Source organism: Podarcis cretensis (genome assembly GCF_951804945.1).
Source record: "Podarcis cretensis genome assembly, chromosome: 13".
NCBI lineage: Eukaryota > Metazoa > Chordata > Lepidosauria > Squamata > Lacertidae > Podarcis > Podarcis cretensis.
In genome coordinates, this window is record NC_137182.1 from 3,165,527 (window position 1) to 3,183,043 (window position 17,517).

At 45.3% G+C, this 17,517-nt stretch overlaps 1 protein-coding gene across 1 annotated transcript in view; it reads right to left on the reverse strand.

Annotated features, from left to right (window-relative positions):
- The window catches only part of MOCOS (molybdenum cofactor sulfurase), a 96,291-nt gene that overhangs the window by 54,604 nt on the left and 24,170 nt on the right, over nt 1–17,517 (reverse strand). Inside the window, exon 4 of the mRNA XM_079949442.1 lies at nt 14,745–15,383. Coding sequence (XP_079805568.1) covers nt 14,745–15,383 — 639 coding nt within the window. The remainder of the gene's footprint in view (nt 1–14,744; nt 15,384–17,517) is intronic.

Sequence of the window (17,517 nt, forward strand, 5' to 3'; positions counted from 1 at the left end):
TCTCAGTGGCTGCTCCTAGAATCTGGAACTCCCATCCCAAGAGAAGCCAGACTAGCTCCCTCCTTTTTATCCTTCCACTGGCAGGTCCTTCTTGGGAGAATTGACTGCTTTTAATGAAAGGGCTGGTGCCATGCTGTTTTATGGGAATTATTTGTCTGTTTTAAAGTTTAAACAGGCTTTATAGTTTTAATTTAAAGTTTCATAGTTTTAATTTGATTAATGTTTAATTGTTTTTTTAATGATATTTTTCTCTGTTTTTAGCCATTCTTGTTTTTATATGTAAACTGCCTTGAGTCTCGCTCAGGGAAAATATGGGAATATATATATTCAGTATTAAATTACAAGAAAGGGATTTGCTTGACTTTTCAGGTATTTCATGGAGCATATCCAAATATGTATAGCAACCAAACAGGACATCACCATAGCCAAAGTGAATTTGGTAGAACTGCCATTTTTTCTCATCTAATAAATCTTAAATTAGTCTTGACTCTTGACTATGGGAAGGAAATTCAAAGTGACACCATGTATCTGCAACCCCAAGATGGGAATTTGACACCCTGACTTCCAGCGTTTCCCAGGCAGGGTTCAAAAGTCCAAGCAGCACACACACCTGGCTTTCCTGTACTGTACGATTATTCTTCCTCAAGGGACTATCTAATGAATCTCTCTTGTAACACGTCACCACAAGGGAGAGCTCAACCAGGGTACAAATGTCCTTTCTCTGTAGGGACTTATTTTGAAATGGTTACCTTAATCCCCCCCCCCTGTAGTATTTGAACAAGGTCTTCTTGGGACTAAGAAACTGTATTAATTAAAACTCAGATATTTAACATGTTAATCTCTCTAGAGAGACCAATCCCAGGTTTAAAGAACCCATAATAAACTTTACTTGCATTGGTTTGAAGGAAGATAATTAGAACAGACTGTCAAAATACTTCAATTAAGTCTCCAACAGTAATTATTGGGCAGACCAATCCCCAAAGTGCTTGACTTAGCATGAGCCCACTAAGAAACAAGATTTGCAGGGCGTTGGGGGAGAAAAAGAAAATGATCACTGATGCCAGAGAAGCGGGGGGGGGGGACTCTTGATACAAACTACAAGTTGGTATACATTGCATCAACTTATAATTCAGCACATGCACAAAAAAACTCATTTGCAATTTATCATCTTGCAGTACAGACATCTTACACAAGGGAGAAAACATAAACCTGTGCTCCAAATCTGCTGGCTAGGAGGTTATAGAAAAGTAGTTCAGTCTTACTTAGGACTGTGGGTGGTATAATTTGCTCCCCCCCCCTCTCTCTTTTTAAAAGAAAAGTGAGATTTGTTAGTGTCTGTCTTTTCCAAGTGTGAGACATTGGCAAATAGTTGCAAAGATGTTAACAGCAAAAGAGACTCGGCTAAATCATGTTTGATGTGTTTTTCATTTTCATGTGTGTCAGAGCTGCCTCTAGGTCCCAGCTCACAGAGGACCAACGCTAGGCTGTAGTAATGTACAAAAGTCTTTATTGAAGTTCAGTTTCCATTTCAAAGCCACAGCGTGCAGCCCTACGTCTTAAACCCTAGATCGGCGAAGTCCCGTCTGAGTCTCCTCCCCTCTGACACCAGTTTAAGATCCTAGCCCTGCTCCACCTTTTACGCTGCTCTCTCCTCCTCTGGGTCCTCCTGCCCGCTGGGGCATTGCCCTTTCTGGACTCTTCCGACGCTGAGTCGCTTAGCTCCTCCCCCTCCCTCCGGCGGGCTTTAGGACCCGGTTCCCAATCCTCATTCTCTGCTGTCCCGCGCTCCTGTACATTTGAACTTGCCTCTTGCGCCAGCCCAGTGACCTTTCTCCTAACCGTTACACTACTTCGGTCACTGCTTCCCTCTTCCGGGACACTGGCCGGATCTGACCTCTCCTCCGTTGTCCGACTTTCTGATGGAGGCGTGGTCAGCCCTGCCTTATCTTCTCTCCCTGGTGGGGAATGCACTGGCCCCGATCCTTGGGACTCTTCCCCCCCACTCTGCTCTGGTGGGGAAGCTGGTCCTGATTTCCAACTACTGCTCTGGGAGTCCCTGCTGCCCCCTTGCTCCTGGGGCGTTCCCCTTGGGAACCCCCTACCCCTGGCCACTGGCGCCCCCTTCTGTGAATCTTCCGATTCGCTGGAGAGGCTCATGGAATCCCTCGGTCCACTGTCCTCTTCTCCTACGCTCCCCTCGGATTCTTCCCCTTCGCTCTCCATCTCCTCTCTTCCCTGTGCCTCTGCTCCTGAGCCCCTGACATCCATCCCCCCCTCGAAGCCCCCCCTTCCCCCCTCCCCTTCTTCTGGCGTGGGTTTTGGGTGCTCCAGTGTTGTGGGGGTGAGTGCAGGATACAGTTCTTCCCCCGCAGTGTGCCTCCAGCCGGTTAGATCCGGCCAGTCCTCAACGGGCTCGTCGACGTCGATCTCCTCAGCTTCCATCTCTCTGCCGGTGTGTTCGAACCCCGGATCCTCCCCCAACACATCCATGACTCCCTCTCCCCCTGTCGCCTGGGGTGACGCTGCGTGCGCGGGCCCGCTCAGCAGTTCTCTGCGCCACCCCACCTCAGGTTGATCTTCCCACCAATAAGAGCCGCCTGTGCCAAACCCTGAGAGGGACCCCTCTGGGGAGCTAGTCTCCGGCGCCGTGTCCTCCTCTGAAGAGAAACCCCGGAACGTGCTGGCTGAAAGTGTGGGTGTGAAAAGATATTCGTTGAAATAATCCTCCGGCATGGGCCTGTGTGGGAAGAGTGCGTGGAACTCGTCTTTGAGGTAGTGCTCCTCCACCGCATAGTATGGTACCCAGCTGTTGGCGCTGGCCGGGGTACCTTCCCTTGCGAGGAGATATTCAACCCCCTCTTCCCCCCATCTTGAGTCCAAAATCTCCGTGACCTCGTTGAGCGGCCCCGCCCTCGGCGACCCCCCTGTCGTGGGTGCGTCTCTAAGCGAGCTAGGAGCTGTCCCTGGCACCTGAAACCTGTGAGGTGCCTTGTAGGGCGTGAGCACCGATCTATGAAAGACCGGGTGCATTCTGGATCCCTCCGGTAGTGTCAACCGGAAGGCCACTGGGTTGATCTGTGCCTCGACTTGGTAAGGGCCTAGCTGCTTGTGTCCGAGCTTCTTCTTAGCTAAGGATCTGGCCGGCACTGCCTGGGCTGCTAACCAGACCCAGTCCCCTACCTGTATGTCCTCCCCAACTCTCCTGTGTCTGTCTGCCTGCATCTTGTACACGTGTTTTGCTAGCTCTAACTGCCTTCGGAGCTGTTCATGGACCTCCTGTAACTCCTCTGCCAATGCCTCTGCTCCCTGCGGCTCCCCTTCCCCCTCTTTCTCTAAGCCCGGGAAGGTCCTGGGATGTCGCCCATTGTTGGCGAAAAACGGTGTCACCCCCGTGGACACGTGTTTCGTGTTGTTGTAGGCAAACTCGGCCAGCGGTAGGTAGTCCACCCAGGTCGAGGGCTGCTGGTTCGCGTAGCATCTCAGGTACTGCTGCATGATGGCGTTGACCCTCTCCGCTTGTCCGTTGGTCTGCGGGTGTCTTGCCGACGCTAGGTTGACCTTGACGTTCAGGATCCCCATCAGCTTCTGCCAGAAACTCGAGATGAACTGGCGCCCCCGGTCGGACAGGATAGACCGTGGCACGCCGTGCACCTTGAACACGTGGTCTATGAACAGCTTGGCTGTCTGTTCCGCTGTGGCCACCTTCGCGCAAGGAATGAAGTGCGCCATCTTGGTGAACATGTCGACTACCACGAGTACTGCTGTTTTGCCCCTCGAGCTGGGCAGATCAGTGACAAAGTCCAAGGCCACCCTCTCCCACGGTTTGGACGGGGTCTGTAGCGGTTCCAACAGTCCCGCCGGCGGTCTGTGTACTGGCTTGGCCCTTTGGCATGTGTCGCACCTCGTGACGTAATCCGCGACTTCTCCCCGCATCTTGGGCCACCAAAAGTCTCTGGCTACTAATTCCACCGTCTTGTCCTTGCCGAAATGTCCGGCGCTGGGTGCGTCGTGTAGCTGTTGCAGTACTCTCGCGCGGAGTTCATCTCCCGGCACGTAGATGGCCCCTTTGCGGAGGAGCAGTCCGTCGCGTATCTGGAACTCGTCGTCCTTCGCTGTGCCACTGCGCACCTCCTCCATCTTGGATCGTGCGAAGGAATCCGTTCGAAGCTCGCGCCGTATTGCTTCCAGGTCCATGGTGGCCGAAGCGCATGCCCACGCCTTAGGTGCGAAAATGTGTTTGGCCGCTACCGGTGCTGCTTCCTCCAGATACTGCGGCTTCCTGGATAGCGCATCAGCCATGATGTTGTTGTCTCCGGGGATATATTCTCTTCCCTGTGCCTCTGCTCCTGAGCCCCTGACAATGTGTTTTGTGGAGACATTAATTTCACCCACCCCACAATACAGGTGACTCCCCACTTACACAGGGGTTATGTTCTGGGCCCTCCCCACATGTTAAATCACATAAAGTGGGGAGCATTCTCTAAACATCCTTTAAACGCCCTCTCTGCAACTCTTACACCAATCCATACCAAAAATACTGTATCCAAAAATAACCACCACTAGAATTGAAGCTCTGGGGCCAACGGGAAGCTGGAGGATGCGCAGGAAAGAGGCTACTGCTGCTGCTGCTGTGCTATCCCGCACGCCAGCTGTTAGGTGGAGAGGCTAGAGCAGCCTAAACAACAACAAAACCAATCCTTTTGGGGTAGACGGGGTAGGAAAAATAGAGAGAAGGAGGAGAGTCTCAAACACTGATGGATTGGAGGAGAAAATGAACCAGGCATCTTCAAGGCAGAGAGGGGGAGAGAGAATGTGGAGTATGTGGAAATACTGTGCATAGCATCTGTGGGGGGGGGGGGATATGTCATCCCTGCACCAAACCACCCTCAAGGGAATCCTCTGCTGTAAATCTCCACATAGGCTCTAAAAGCATCCCCGTCTCACCCAGGAGATGACACTCTTCTTTGCCAAATCTGAGACCACTTGCCAAAACCAAGGGATTCCCTGATGAGTGTATCAAATGCTTACATACACAGAACTGTGAATTACTGGCAGAACTTCAGTCAGAGGAAGCCTAGAAATATGTCCTGTATAACAAGTGTGCAAAGCAGAATTTTATGAAACAATCCTGCTATTTTAAAATTTCATATTCTATTTTAAGTGACATGGGGGGAGGGGAGGCAGGCAGGGGAATAAGAGAAGTAACACCAAACACTCTGGCAAGAGATAAAAAATGAACTCAGAGGGTCTTCGGATGTGACACAATTATGTCATACCCACATCCTGCTCATGACAGGCACCGTTTTCACCTATTCTGCTGTTATAACTGCCAGAGATGCATTTATGTCACTCTAGCATTGCACTGACTAATATCTCTTGTGAACCCATTTGCAAGTTTGAATTTCAGCAACACAGAGATTTAACCCTGGGTTGGGGAATTTTAATATCAATTTTCCTTTGGGAGCAGTCACCAGAATCCTCCATACTGGGCTAAAAGTAGATTAGCTACCAAGGCTTCAATAAGCCTGTTCCTTGCTGGAGAATTATATAATATATATTTTTTTAATCCTGCTTTTCCACTCAATAGATACACAACATGGCTTACTACCATAAAGTTTATAGTAAGTTCCCTTTGTAACTAACCATATTAAAACCCCATTATTTCTACAATTAACACAATAAAAGGAAAGCTCCAGGGCAGAAATATTTACTCTCCCAATGTATGAGTTAGGTTCATGGGCTCTGTGAAGAGGAGCATTTAATGAACAAGGTTTCACTGCCGCAAAGTACCGGTACTTGCCCTGATTGGATGGCCAACGCAGCACTTGAGATGGGAAAGAAAAGAGCAGGGGTCAATCAGAAGATCACAATGTTGACATATAGCAATAACATACTGGTACTGAACCTCTGGCTCAGAATCCAAATGTGGCCCTCCAGTCCTCTGCACCTGGCCTCTGGGATTCTACCCAAGCAATGCCTCTGCCCTGGTCACACCCCTCACTGGCTCAAGACCCTCCCCAAGTGCTTTGGCCTTGCTGGAAATGTCATGGAAATGGGACCAGCCCCCTTGTTTCCTTGAATACACGGCAGAATTGTCGCCTACTGCACACAGGCAAGAGTTGTGTATATTGCTCGACTCACTTTTGCCTTTGGCCCTGCCAGGGGCACCGACGTGCCCCCCACGTTGAGGGGCCCCGGTATCACATGTCATATGCATGACCTCATGAGCCCCTCTGCGCGTCCCACCCCCACCCAGTGCATGAGTGCTCACCTGGTGGTGGCAGTGGATGGGCTACACAGCTCTTCACCCCCCGCACAAGCTCTCACCTGGCAACAGCAGGGGGGGTGCGTGGAGGGTGATCTTCACCCTCCATGCATCCCACCTGCCTGGTAGCAACAGGCTACACAAGATAGTGGCCCCCTCAATATTGAGGGGGCTCAGCCCCCTACCCACAAATAATGAGGGGGCTGAAGCCCTTTCCACACCCTACGGTTGGCGCCACTGGGCCCTGCCCAACACTGGCAAGCGGCCTATGAGGCAATGAGCCCTTGGGCTGGAAACATTTCTCTACCTCAGTGATGAAAAACAGGCACTCACTCTAATGCGCCCCAGGTCACACAGGGCTTCAAAGGTCAATATCAGAACCTTAAATCAAACTTGGAAGCAAACTAGCAGCCAGTGGAGCTCTGCTATATGGGATTAAATATTTTATCTATACCTCTTGCCTGTCCTTTCCTGACTACTTCCACAGCTGAGCACTGGCAGCTGGATAACCCAAAACACACACAGACAATCTGGCATTCAATGCAGTAAAATCTGTAAAGGAAACATTTGAAACTGTTCCAAATATTTTCCTATCTTAACCTCAGCCTGTTAGGATTTTTCAGGTCATGCAGATATATTGCCTTGATTTACTACCTAAGTTTATGAAAGTATGTTTTCCCCTGTACATATTAATGTTTGCCTTTATAGCTTGCAATTACTAGGCAAAATCCCAGCTGTGATTACATTTCAGTTATAATTAATGATAACTGAGTCAAAGTTATTATGATGCTATTTGTCATACTGCCTGAAATGTAATTTGGAACATAATACTAAGACCCACTTCTGTGTGACAGTTACTCAGCAACTAAGTCGTCTTAAGATGTCCTGCTGAACATCTTGAAAGCTAACTATATGCAGATTATTTCACAGAAAAACAGCTTCAGGCTAAAAACACAGGGAGAAGTTTCCAAAACCCAGTAGAAAGTGCTTGAATCGATGTCATTTAGTGAAATATGATAATTAACTAATTTAGGCATGCAGAGAAAGCAAAAGGATGAAATGGAAAAAAGTTACTGAATTGTTCCAACTAGATGTGAAGAGAGGCAGCACTTTCCAGAGTACAGCAAATTAAAATGAACTTTATTTTCTCCTTCCCTCTTTCCACATTAACACAGTCTGCTTTCGCATGCATGTTTTGGGTTGGGGTAATCCCTGGGAGTGTCTGATCAATTTTACTGTCCTGACACTGAATCAAGCTTAAGCATCACTCAATTACTGACTCCAGCTTCTTAACTAGCAATTGAATTTATATTCAGCTTCATATATTGAAGTTCATATATTGAACTTCAGCACAGTTCTATGAGGCCATCAATTAGCCTTGGGAGAATCGCGAGGGTTACTCCTCTTATATCGGCTCAAGGGCTGCCCTGAGGGAAGTCGGAAGAAAAAAAGTCTATGCCAGTAAATTCCATCAAGCTGCCTGAGAAAATCTGCATTTGTTTGATTTAGTATATAAAAATTGGGTAGTTTGGCAGAAGATTGTATGTAAATGCAATAAATAAATGTATAACATCTTGTGACATTGGTACATTTGCCCATAGAAATACAGTGAACGTTAAGGGCTGAAAGCAATGGCATGCAGTCCATCAACTAGTGGAACTAGCCGAGCCCCCTTAATGTTCCCAGCAGCACCTTTCCGTGTACCTGCTTAGCCAGTGTCTCCAGGCTCCGTGTGTGTGTGTGCGCGCGCGTGCATGTGTGCGTGCATGGGCATAGCCAGGGGAGCAGGAAGCCCCAAAATCAATAGAAATCTATAAAAATACATAGCTGAGGTTCTGCCCCCCCCCCCAACAAAAGGCCTGTCTCCCTGACAAAAATCCTGGCTATGTGCATGTGTGCATGTGCATCTCTGTGTTTGTCTCTCTGATTACCTCCGCAAAGGCTGCAAAACTGCATGACCCTGCACAGCAATTCACGCACGCATGAGCAGGAAGGGGCTGCTTGAAGCAGAACTGCAGCCCCTTCTCCTTCATTGTAAAGGAAGAGCAGTCGGAAAGCCTATGGGGTGGGAGTGGAAGAACAGAACCCTGGAACCTTCATATCTCACTTCCTCCCTCCCCACCTTCAGCCTCTGTGTTTGTGTGTGTCTTTTGAAAGCATGGTGTTTTAATAAAACAACCACCTAGCCCAGGGGTAGGCAACCTAAGGCCCGGGGGCCGGATGCGGCCCAATTGCCTTCTCAGTCTGGCCCACAGACGGTCTGGGAATCAGAGTGTTTTTACATGAGTAGAATGTATGCTTTTATTTAAAATGCATCTCTGGGTTACTTGTGGGGCATAGAAATTGGTTCATTAATTTTTTTCAAAATACAGTCTGGCCCTCCACATGGTCAGAGGGACGGTGGACCGGCCCCCTGCTGCAAAAGTTTGCTGACCCCTGACCTAGCCCCAGTCTGCCAGAACCTGAAAGAACAGCAGCAACATTCAACAACTAACAGCACAATTATAGAAAGGGAGATGATGAAGAAAGCGGGGGTATTTAAAATGTTTTTTTTTTAGTGAGAGGGTGGAATCCACCTTCCGCCTGGGGTTGTCTTTTTGAAAAAAACAAAGCAAAGCCATTCCCCCCCCCCTTTTTTTGCAAGGTGCTAGGAATGGGCAAACTGACCGGCTGGGAATGGACTTCCTTGGGAGACTGAAGGTTTTTAGGCATCTGCCAGGGATGTTTGAGTGGAGATTCCTTGGGGTCCTCAACTCTACAACCCTAACTGTTCCCCCATGAAAAATTCCACCTCACGCCACTGGCTGAAAGGGGATTTCAACAACAGCTCTTTTCCCTCTACCCCATAAAGCCAAAGATTTCACATTCTAAGGAGACACAGATAATGCAGGAGGGCAGCTATTAGCATCACAAAATACTCCTCCAGCCATTTCAATAACACCTCATATCCAAAGTAAGGGAAGCAATATTTTAAGTGGGCAGAGGGAGGGAAACAAGAATAGTCCAGAAATGTCCTGAGTAGCAATATATTCTTCAAACAGGCTTTTCATACCTACTAGAAGGGGGAAATTGCATTGCTTCAGTTTCCTAATAAAAAATGCCTGTGTTGGAATTAGTCTTGTTCCTGAGAACTCTGCAGCATAATAAAAAAAGTTTCTCCAGTGGTTTTCGCCCCAATTTTCATTGTAAATGGATTTAAGGCAAGCTGCTAAAGTGATTTATTTTACCAACATATTCTGCTGTCATACTAAGATAAACATATAAACTCTTTCCTTGTTACAAGATTTTAGAACACAGCCTTCCTTGTTACTTCTTACCTCCACATCTTTTTAGAATGTAATTTATTAAATGTGCTGTAATAGCTCCCAAATACATTTCAATTCCTGCCCTGTGAATGGAGGTCTTGATTCAAAACCATTAAAAACTAAATTCCTTGTATCATTTTTTTTCATGTGGGGAAGATCATTTGAAAAAAGGAGCATAACATACCTCACACCACATGAATTTAAAAATTTAGTTGCTTTGGTGGAAACACTGCCACTGTTGGTAAGAAAAACAATCCAAATGTTGCCCAGTAAACAATTAATTAATAAACAATGTATCTGCAAAAAAGTAACAATCCATCACTCTGATTTAGAGTCTCGAAAGTTCTCAAAGGAGGTTCTCTGTATCCTCTGCCACAATCATTTCAGTGCAGAGAATGGGTGATGGAATGCAGACATCGATTCATTTCCTAAGCGTCCTGTATCATTTTGGGGGCCATAATCCACAGCCAAATGTAAATGCTTACATTAGGAAGCATTCCAGGTTAGATTATCCAACAATAAAAAAAATTAACATATATTTTAAGAGCTCTTCCAGTTTCCACACATTTATCCAGAAAACACGTAGAACCATCCCAGACATAGTCTCAGGTTCTAAACAATGTACCAATTCCTAAACATAGGAGTGCACATATTTACAAAAGTGTTTATGTGCCAAAGAGGGAAAGTACTGGAGGTTTATGATGTGGAAACTAGGGTCTACAGCACTCACGTGTCATGAACCATGTCATGAACCAAAGGATCATCACGTCCTTGTCTGACATGTAATTTCTTATCTTACAGTAAGCATATATTGAACATTTACTCAGAATGTCCTGTGTTACAGCTCTAGGTCACTCTGACACCATAATCTAAAAGCCCTTGCTTACAACAGTCACAGGGGACAATGCCAAGCTGAAAACTGTTGGGCAAACAGTTCTGGGAGGAAAAAAATATATCTATTAACATTCTCTGCATAATATCTCTAACTGCCACACACTGGTGACAAATGTGGCACAAGTAGCAATGCTGACAATGCATCAGGTCACATGTGTAAGGCGCCAGCATTGTGAGGCAATCTCTCAGTCTACTCCATTTTACTGTCAGAGAGAACAATGTACCATGCTCCGTAGTCATGTGTATTTCAAGAAATTGTGCTCAGGAACTTAATTTCTTCTCTTAAGAACATGACAGTTCTTTAGATAGTTAACAAAGACCACAAATCTTACTCACAAGGGCATTCTGTTTGATGGTGTCTTCAATAATGATTGAATGAAGCCTGGTATTTTCCCCAGAAAATGATGGGAAATAAAGTGCGTATGTTAAATTCTCCATGTGTGAGAATAAAATTTGAAAAGGCAAAAAACTCCAGTGCTCACAGGCCCAAAACTCACTGTTCATAGATTCATGGATTCTACAAGTCATTCCTGATTTGTATGCCTATGTGTTTTGCATTTTATGCCCTGGCACTCTATTCAAATGCTATGGCTTTGGTGGAGGAAGACTGGAAGAAATTTAAGGACTATCTACAAAAATATTGTAAATTGTATGAATGTTAAGAAAGATGTAAGATTAGCAAAAACATGGCTTCAACAAACTAGTTATAAAGAATATAAATTTAAATTTAATTGGAAGACGAAAAGATAAATTTTGGATAAGTAACATTTTATGATTAAGTTTCAATAAGAGTATGTTAAATCCCAAAATTTGAGATATTAATATTGGAAAATTATATTATATGAATTAAACCAAGTTAATAATTTGCTGGTAAAATTTATGAGGTTAGAAAGCAGGAACAAGGGTTGTGAGGAAGTCCAAAGATGAATATGAAATGTGGAATTGGAAAAGATTGTGTTATTATCTATGTATTTTATCGTTAAACTAAAATTTAATAAATATTATTAAAAAAAAATCAATATGCTATGGCTTTATATGCATGTCTCAGAGAATATGCACATCGGGTGGGTGGGGTGAGAAGAGTCTGTCTTGCTCTCCCACCAGGAGGGCATTATAAAAAAAACAATTCCCCTTTTAAGCAGCCTATTTGGCTTAAAGAGGTGTAACCACTATTTCAATAAACACAATGGAGAATTATTCTAACACAGAGGATTCTAAAACCCAAACTAAATATGGAGCGCAATAACCGTGCTCTCTCTTCCTACCCTGCCAGAAATCATAGAATCACAGAATTGCAAAATTGGAAGGGACCTTGACAGTCATCTGGTCCAACCCCTGCAACTAAAGCATACATGACAGATGACCATTCAATCTCTGCTTAAAAACCTCCAAGGAAAGAGAGTCTACCACTTTCCAGGGGATCTGTTCCACTGTTGAACAGCTCTCACTGTCAGAAAGCTCTTTCTGATCTTTAGTCGGAATCTCCTTTCTTGTAACTTGAATCCACTGGTACAGGTCCTAGCCTCCACAGCAGGCGAAAACAAACTTGCTCTACCTGCCATGTGACAGCTCTTCAGATATGTTAAGCCATTCGTGTTTAGAAGGTTCTTTTTAACAGCTAGAAGGTCTCCCTCCCTAGGGAAAGTTTCCAAAGTCAGGGACCCCCAAAAGAAAAGGCCCTGAATCTCATTGTCCCTTTCCATACATCCTCCCTAAGAGCAGGTAACTAGGTTATATTTTGGATGGGCTTTGGAATTCATAATCAATCCTGGCTGTAAATTCTGTGCTGCCTTCTGTGTACAAAGAAGTATTGAACTCAATGGAACCGAGCATGAATATCTAAGCCAGGCTTCCTCAACCTCGGCCCTCCAGATGTTTTGAGACTACAATTCCCATCATCCCTGATCACTGGTCCTGCTAGCTAGGGATCATGAGAGTTGTAGGCCAAAAACATCTGGAGGGCCAAGGTTGAGGAAGCCTGATGTAAGCACAGGATTGCAGCTTTTGTCTGAACGTCACCAATACTGGCTTTCATAGTAGAACAAGGGTTTATAATTAACTAAGATTATCCAGTTGACCTTATTATTCAAACACAGGACTGAGGGGCACACTGACACATCAGTATATATTGTACAATCAGAAAAAGGTCGTGATGGTACTAAGGGTGGGAGGGAGGGCGGGAGGGCGGGGAGAACAGTTGGCTGTCCTTTGTACTGAATGCAAAACAGGGAAGCCCCAAATACTGAATTTCACAGAGATCAACAGGAATCATCTTGCGAAGGCGAGCAATACTGCTGTGTCTCTGCAACAACTTTCAAATGCAAAGGCACAGAAGAATTAACAAACCCTAGAGGAGATTGAATGGAAAGAGGTACTTCCAGATCTGTGACACTCACAGAGGCACATTCGATGCCTCCTCCTTCTGAACCAGGGCTTGTCCACACTTCCACTTTCCCCTGGGAAAACCTGCAGTTTAGCACTGAATTGGAACAAATGGCAATCAGGTTTTCCACAGATTGCTGCTTGTTCTGATTTGGTGCCAAAGAGCAGGTTTTCTAAGGGCAAGTGGCCAGGCAAAGGCAACACCACTTGGACCTGTGCCAAGAAAGCATGGGACAAGCAGAAATAAATTGAATAAATAAGTGGACAAGCCCCTAGTTAATTTATTCCAGCACAAATGCCTGTGACCCAAGCAGGCCTAACATCCTTTCACCTCTTTATTTCTGGATCCCAAAAAACACATTTCTATATAATTCAAGCTCCCATTTCTGGAGGTAGTTTTATGGCACTTACAACTCTTACATAGGATGCATACCCATATTTTCATATGCTTGTATCAAGCAATGAAAGGCAGATCTGATAAGATGATTGGCACCAAAACATGGTCATTTTGCCTCTCGTTAGGAACAATAATGCTGCAACAACCTGAGAAGCACACTTACTCTCAACAAAACATACTTACTTAAAGAAGCAAAATGATCGGCCTCCTAGACTGATGGCACAGAATACAACCAGGAATGAACACCTCAATCAATAAGTGTATTTACTTTATATCCTTCCTTTCATCCAAGGAATCCAGAGCAATATTGAAAGACTGCTTGTTTTATCCTTACAGTATGAGATAGGAAGGTTCTACAGAACAGGTTATGCAACTGGTAGTATCAGATGTCAGTGCCCCCGCTGACCTTTATGTCTGTAACTATACCATCCACTGCAGTCCAGACAGACCCATCTACCAAGAAGGCATCAACCACCATCAGACTCCCCCGTACAATATTATGCTAGTATGCTATACACCTGAAATATCACAAGAGCAAAACCTTAATCACTGAAAAAAGTTACTGTGTATATTCCCTGACCTTTTCCTCTTATGGAAAAATGCAGTACTCTTTTTAAAAAAACAATGAGACAAAGAGCTAGCAGTTAGTTGGGCTTATGTAATGACACAGCGCTGTTGACAGGGATTGGGGAGGGGTAGAGCCTGTCCCATATTCTATGACCCCATGCTACCTCCCACTCAAACAAGTGCCACCACTGTCCCTAAAACTTCTGATAATTTGGCCAGGCTAGACTTCAGATCAGCCCTAGTTGAAATTTTGTGACTGTAAGCACATTTATTTAATGTATGGGAAATTTCAGAATGGCCATCAGAATCCTGCAGGACAATATTTCTAATTGTAGTATTTTTATTTCTGATTTAAGTTAACAAGTCTAATACGGACTCAGATTATGTAGAAGTGAACCAGATCATTTATTAAAACAGATAATTATCACTGGGAGTGCTCTTTTATATCTCATTAGTTAAATGCAACATCACAGAAGGACCCAGCAAATTAAGAAAACACACTAAAAATGCTTAATAATTTAAGTGCCAGGGGTGGGTGGGGTGGGACCGGAAGCATCTCAAGTGAAACATGATTGATACTGAACATCTTAAATTGCCTTTTTGCTACAAGTAACTTTGCATAAGCTGGAATTTGGATGTCTAAATGGAACACGTAGTCACACACTTTTGAGATTTAGTTGGTGTGGATTTGGACGGCTTAATATATTTTTCAGTGCATTTTTAATTCCTTGGCATTTAGTGTGACTCAACATAAACCCCATGTGAAGCTGCACCACCACTTATTAAAAGTATATTTCCAAAGTGAATTTCAGATAGAACAATCCCCAGCCATCAAGACACAGGACCTGTATGGTTCCGTCAGTGCCTCAGGTCTGATGGAACATTACCTCAGAACCTAGGTAACAGGAGTTTTATTAAGGAGATTGTGTTTTACCTCTCAGCCACTGATTTTTTCGGTAAATAGAAATCCTCTCCTGCAAGGTAGGCAGCTGCAGTTCCCCCTCCAAAATAGACTTTCCTCAGGCAAGCAGCGGCTTCATTCTTTACCAGCAGTGCGCCTAGACCAGTGGGGAATCCAAACATCTTATAGAATGACAGAGGCACAAAGTCTGCTTGATGAAGGCTTAAGTCTAACGGAGAAGTGCTGACATAAGATGCCGCATCCAAGAGAACACTCCACTTCCCTTGGACCTCGATGGGGCGGAGCTGCCCAGATTTTATCTGTTCTATCCATGCAAGAGGGTATCTAGTCCCTGAAAAATTGCTCTGAGCAGGATAGCAGAACAAGTGAGGTGTTTTGCAGCTGTTCCCTCCAGCCACCAAGTCATCTGTCCCCGACAGTAGATCCTTTGGTTTCACTGGAACTGACAATACATTCATTGCATCAGTGATTGCTCTCATGCCCACCACAGAGGTGTGGTTATCAGTGAGGTAGCAAAAGCGGCTGCCAGGATCCTCTGCTGTTTCAGGAACCCAAGGGAAGGCCTCTGCAACAAGTTTGAGTGCCGCTGTACAGCCTGAAGTGAAGATGACTGTGTAGTCTTCTACAGATGTATTGAAGTGCTGCAGTATCCTGAAAAAAGAGAAGGGAAACACAGCATCATGGAAAATGTCTTTTCCCTCCACTATTTTATACTACTATAATATTTTTCTTGTGTCCTGGCAACCTTGCTAATTCTGTCCGCTGCACCAAGTAGTGGTTTTTACAAAGTCGCCCAATGGCATCATCATTGCCTGTGGGGAATACATACATTTAATTTCCCCTATCAAATAGGAGGTTGACTTTCAATGCACTGCAAAATCTTTTTGACCTGGGGTGACATTGCTGCAGGAAAGAAAATAGTTCAGCAACCCAAATGGGTAGTTTGATCTAATGCTGGAGAAGGTGCCAGAGGACACAGAGTAAGACCACGTCACTACATAGCAATTAAACACAAAGGCATTCTGATCCCAAGTCCGCTACACAAACCTCCAAACTGGATGAGAAAGGGGGGGGGAGCCTTACAAATGCCAGCATAGGAGTTTGAGGAGAAAGGGTAAACTTGTAAAATCTAACACCCTTTGATCAGGAACACAGAGCACTGTCATAAAAACACAAGAAGAATAGAGTTGTTTTGTTCCTAAACTATAAATTAAGCATCCAATTTCAAGTTCATATACTGTATTGACAACTGCAATGTTGTCAAGCACCTGCATGCAGAGAACAGAGCATGTTGCTGTGTGAAAGTTACATGGGAAAGAACTTTTATGGTATTTCCCAAGCAGACGGGGGGGGGGGGCGGAAATGATGCCATCTGCTGTGATAAAGGCCACTTACTGTTTTTGGTGGTGGCGGCAGCTCAGCGTGGCCATGAGCAAGCAAGGGAGAGTCCCCCCAAAAGCTTCCTGTGTGGCTAGCTGGCAACATCATCAGGCTCTATTAAGCATAATTATTTAATGTACATTGGAATGGAAAATAAATATATAATGCCCCTGTATTGTACTGGTGAAGCATGACTGGAAATTTCCATTGAAGCTGAAGAAAACCTAACAGGTTAATTATTAAGTAGGGCTGTATCTTTTTGGCTCAGGCATAAGGTGTTTAAATCACATGAAAAGGATTGCATGACAGGTCTATGCATATGCTAATCTGTAGGCATCTTGTGTGAGAGCTCTTTGTTTTCAAGCTACTGAAGAGAATGGACATATTAATTCTCTGTCTCCTGTAAACTGCCTCAGGCAAATGGAAGCTGTTTGGATAGACTCACAACTTTGAATGTTAGCTCAGAATCAAGATCTTTGTAATCTAAGATATTATGCCTTATGTTTAAAGGTAAAGGTAAAGGTACCCCTGCCCGTACGGGCCAGTCTTGACAGACTCTGGGGTTGTGCGCCCATCTCACTTAAGAGGCCAGGGGCCAGCGCTGTCCGGAGACACTTCCGGGTCACGTGGCCAGCGTGACATCGCTGCTCTGGCCAGAGCCAGAGCCGCACACGGAAACGCCGTTTACCTTCCCGCTGGTAAGCGGTCCCTATTTATCTACTTGCACCCGGAGGTGCTTTCGAACTGCTAGGTTGGCAGGCGCTGGGACCGAGCAGCGGGAGCGCACCCCGCCGCAGGGATTCGAACCGCCGACCTTTCGATCGGCAAGCCCTAGGCGCTGAGGCTTTAACCCACAGCGCCACCTGCGTCCCACGCCTTATGTTTAGACAAGTATAATAAATTATGTGTCTAACTGAATGTAACTTTTATTGTTTTAAGTTGTTTAGAGTTGTCTGAAATGCCAAAAAAGAAAATTAAAAGCTAGCATAGAAATGAAGGACACGTACTACAGTGTGGCTTGCACCTACATCACAGCCATCCATCAGGGACAGAGTCAGACTTACGTTTCACTCATCTGGTGACTCCCCTGCCATATCACCTATATCACAATATGCACACAACACACACAGAGACCACACTATCAACACTTGCACAATCACAGTGGCACACTCATAGGGCACGAGGCTGGGAAACTGCAAACAAGAGTTCAAGCCTCAGCACACGCCTGTTTTTCATGCTTGGGGGAGGGAAAAGAAAAGCGAGAGAGGGAGCACCTGGGACTCAAACCCAAACAGCACACAGCCCAGAGCAGCTCCCGATCCATCCTGCCACTTACAACTGCAGGGCGGACATTTAACATAAGGTGTGATAAGACCCAAGTACATGAATTAGACCTAAGCATCAG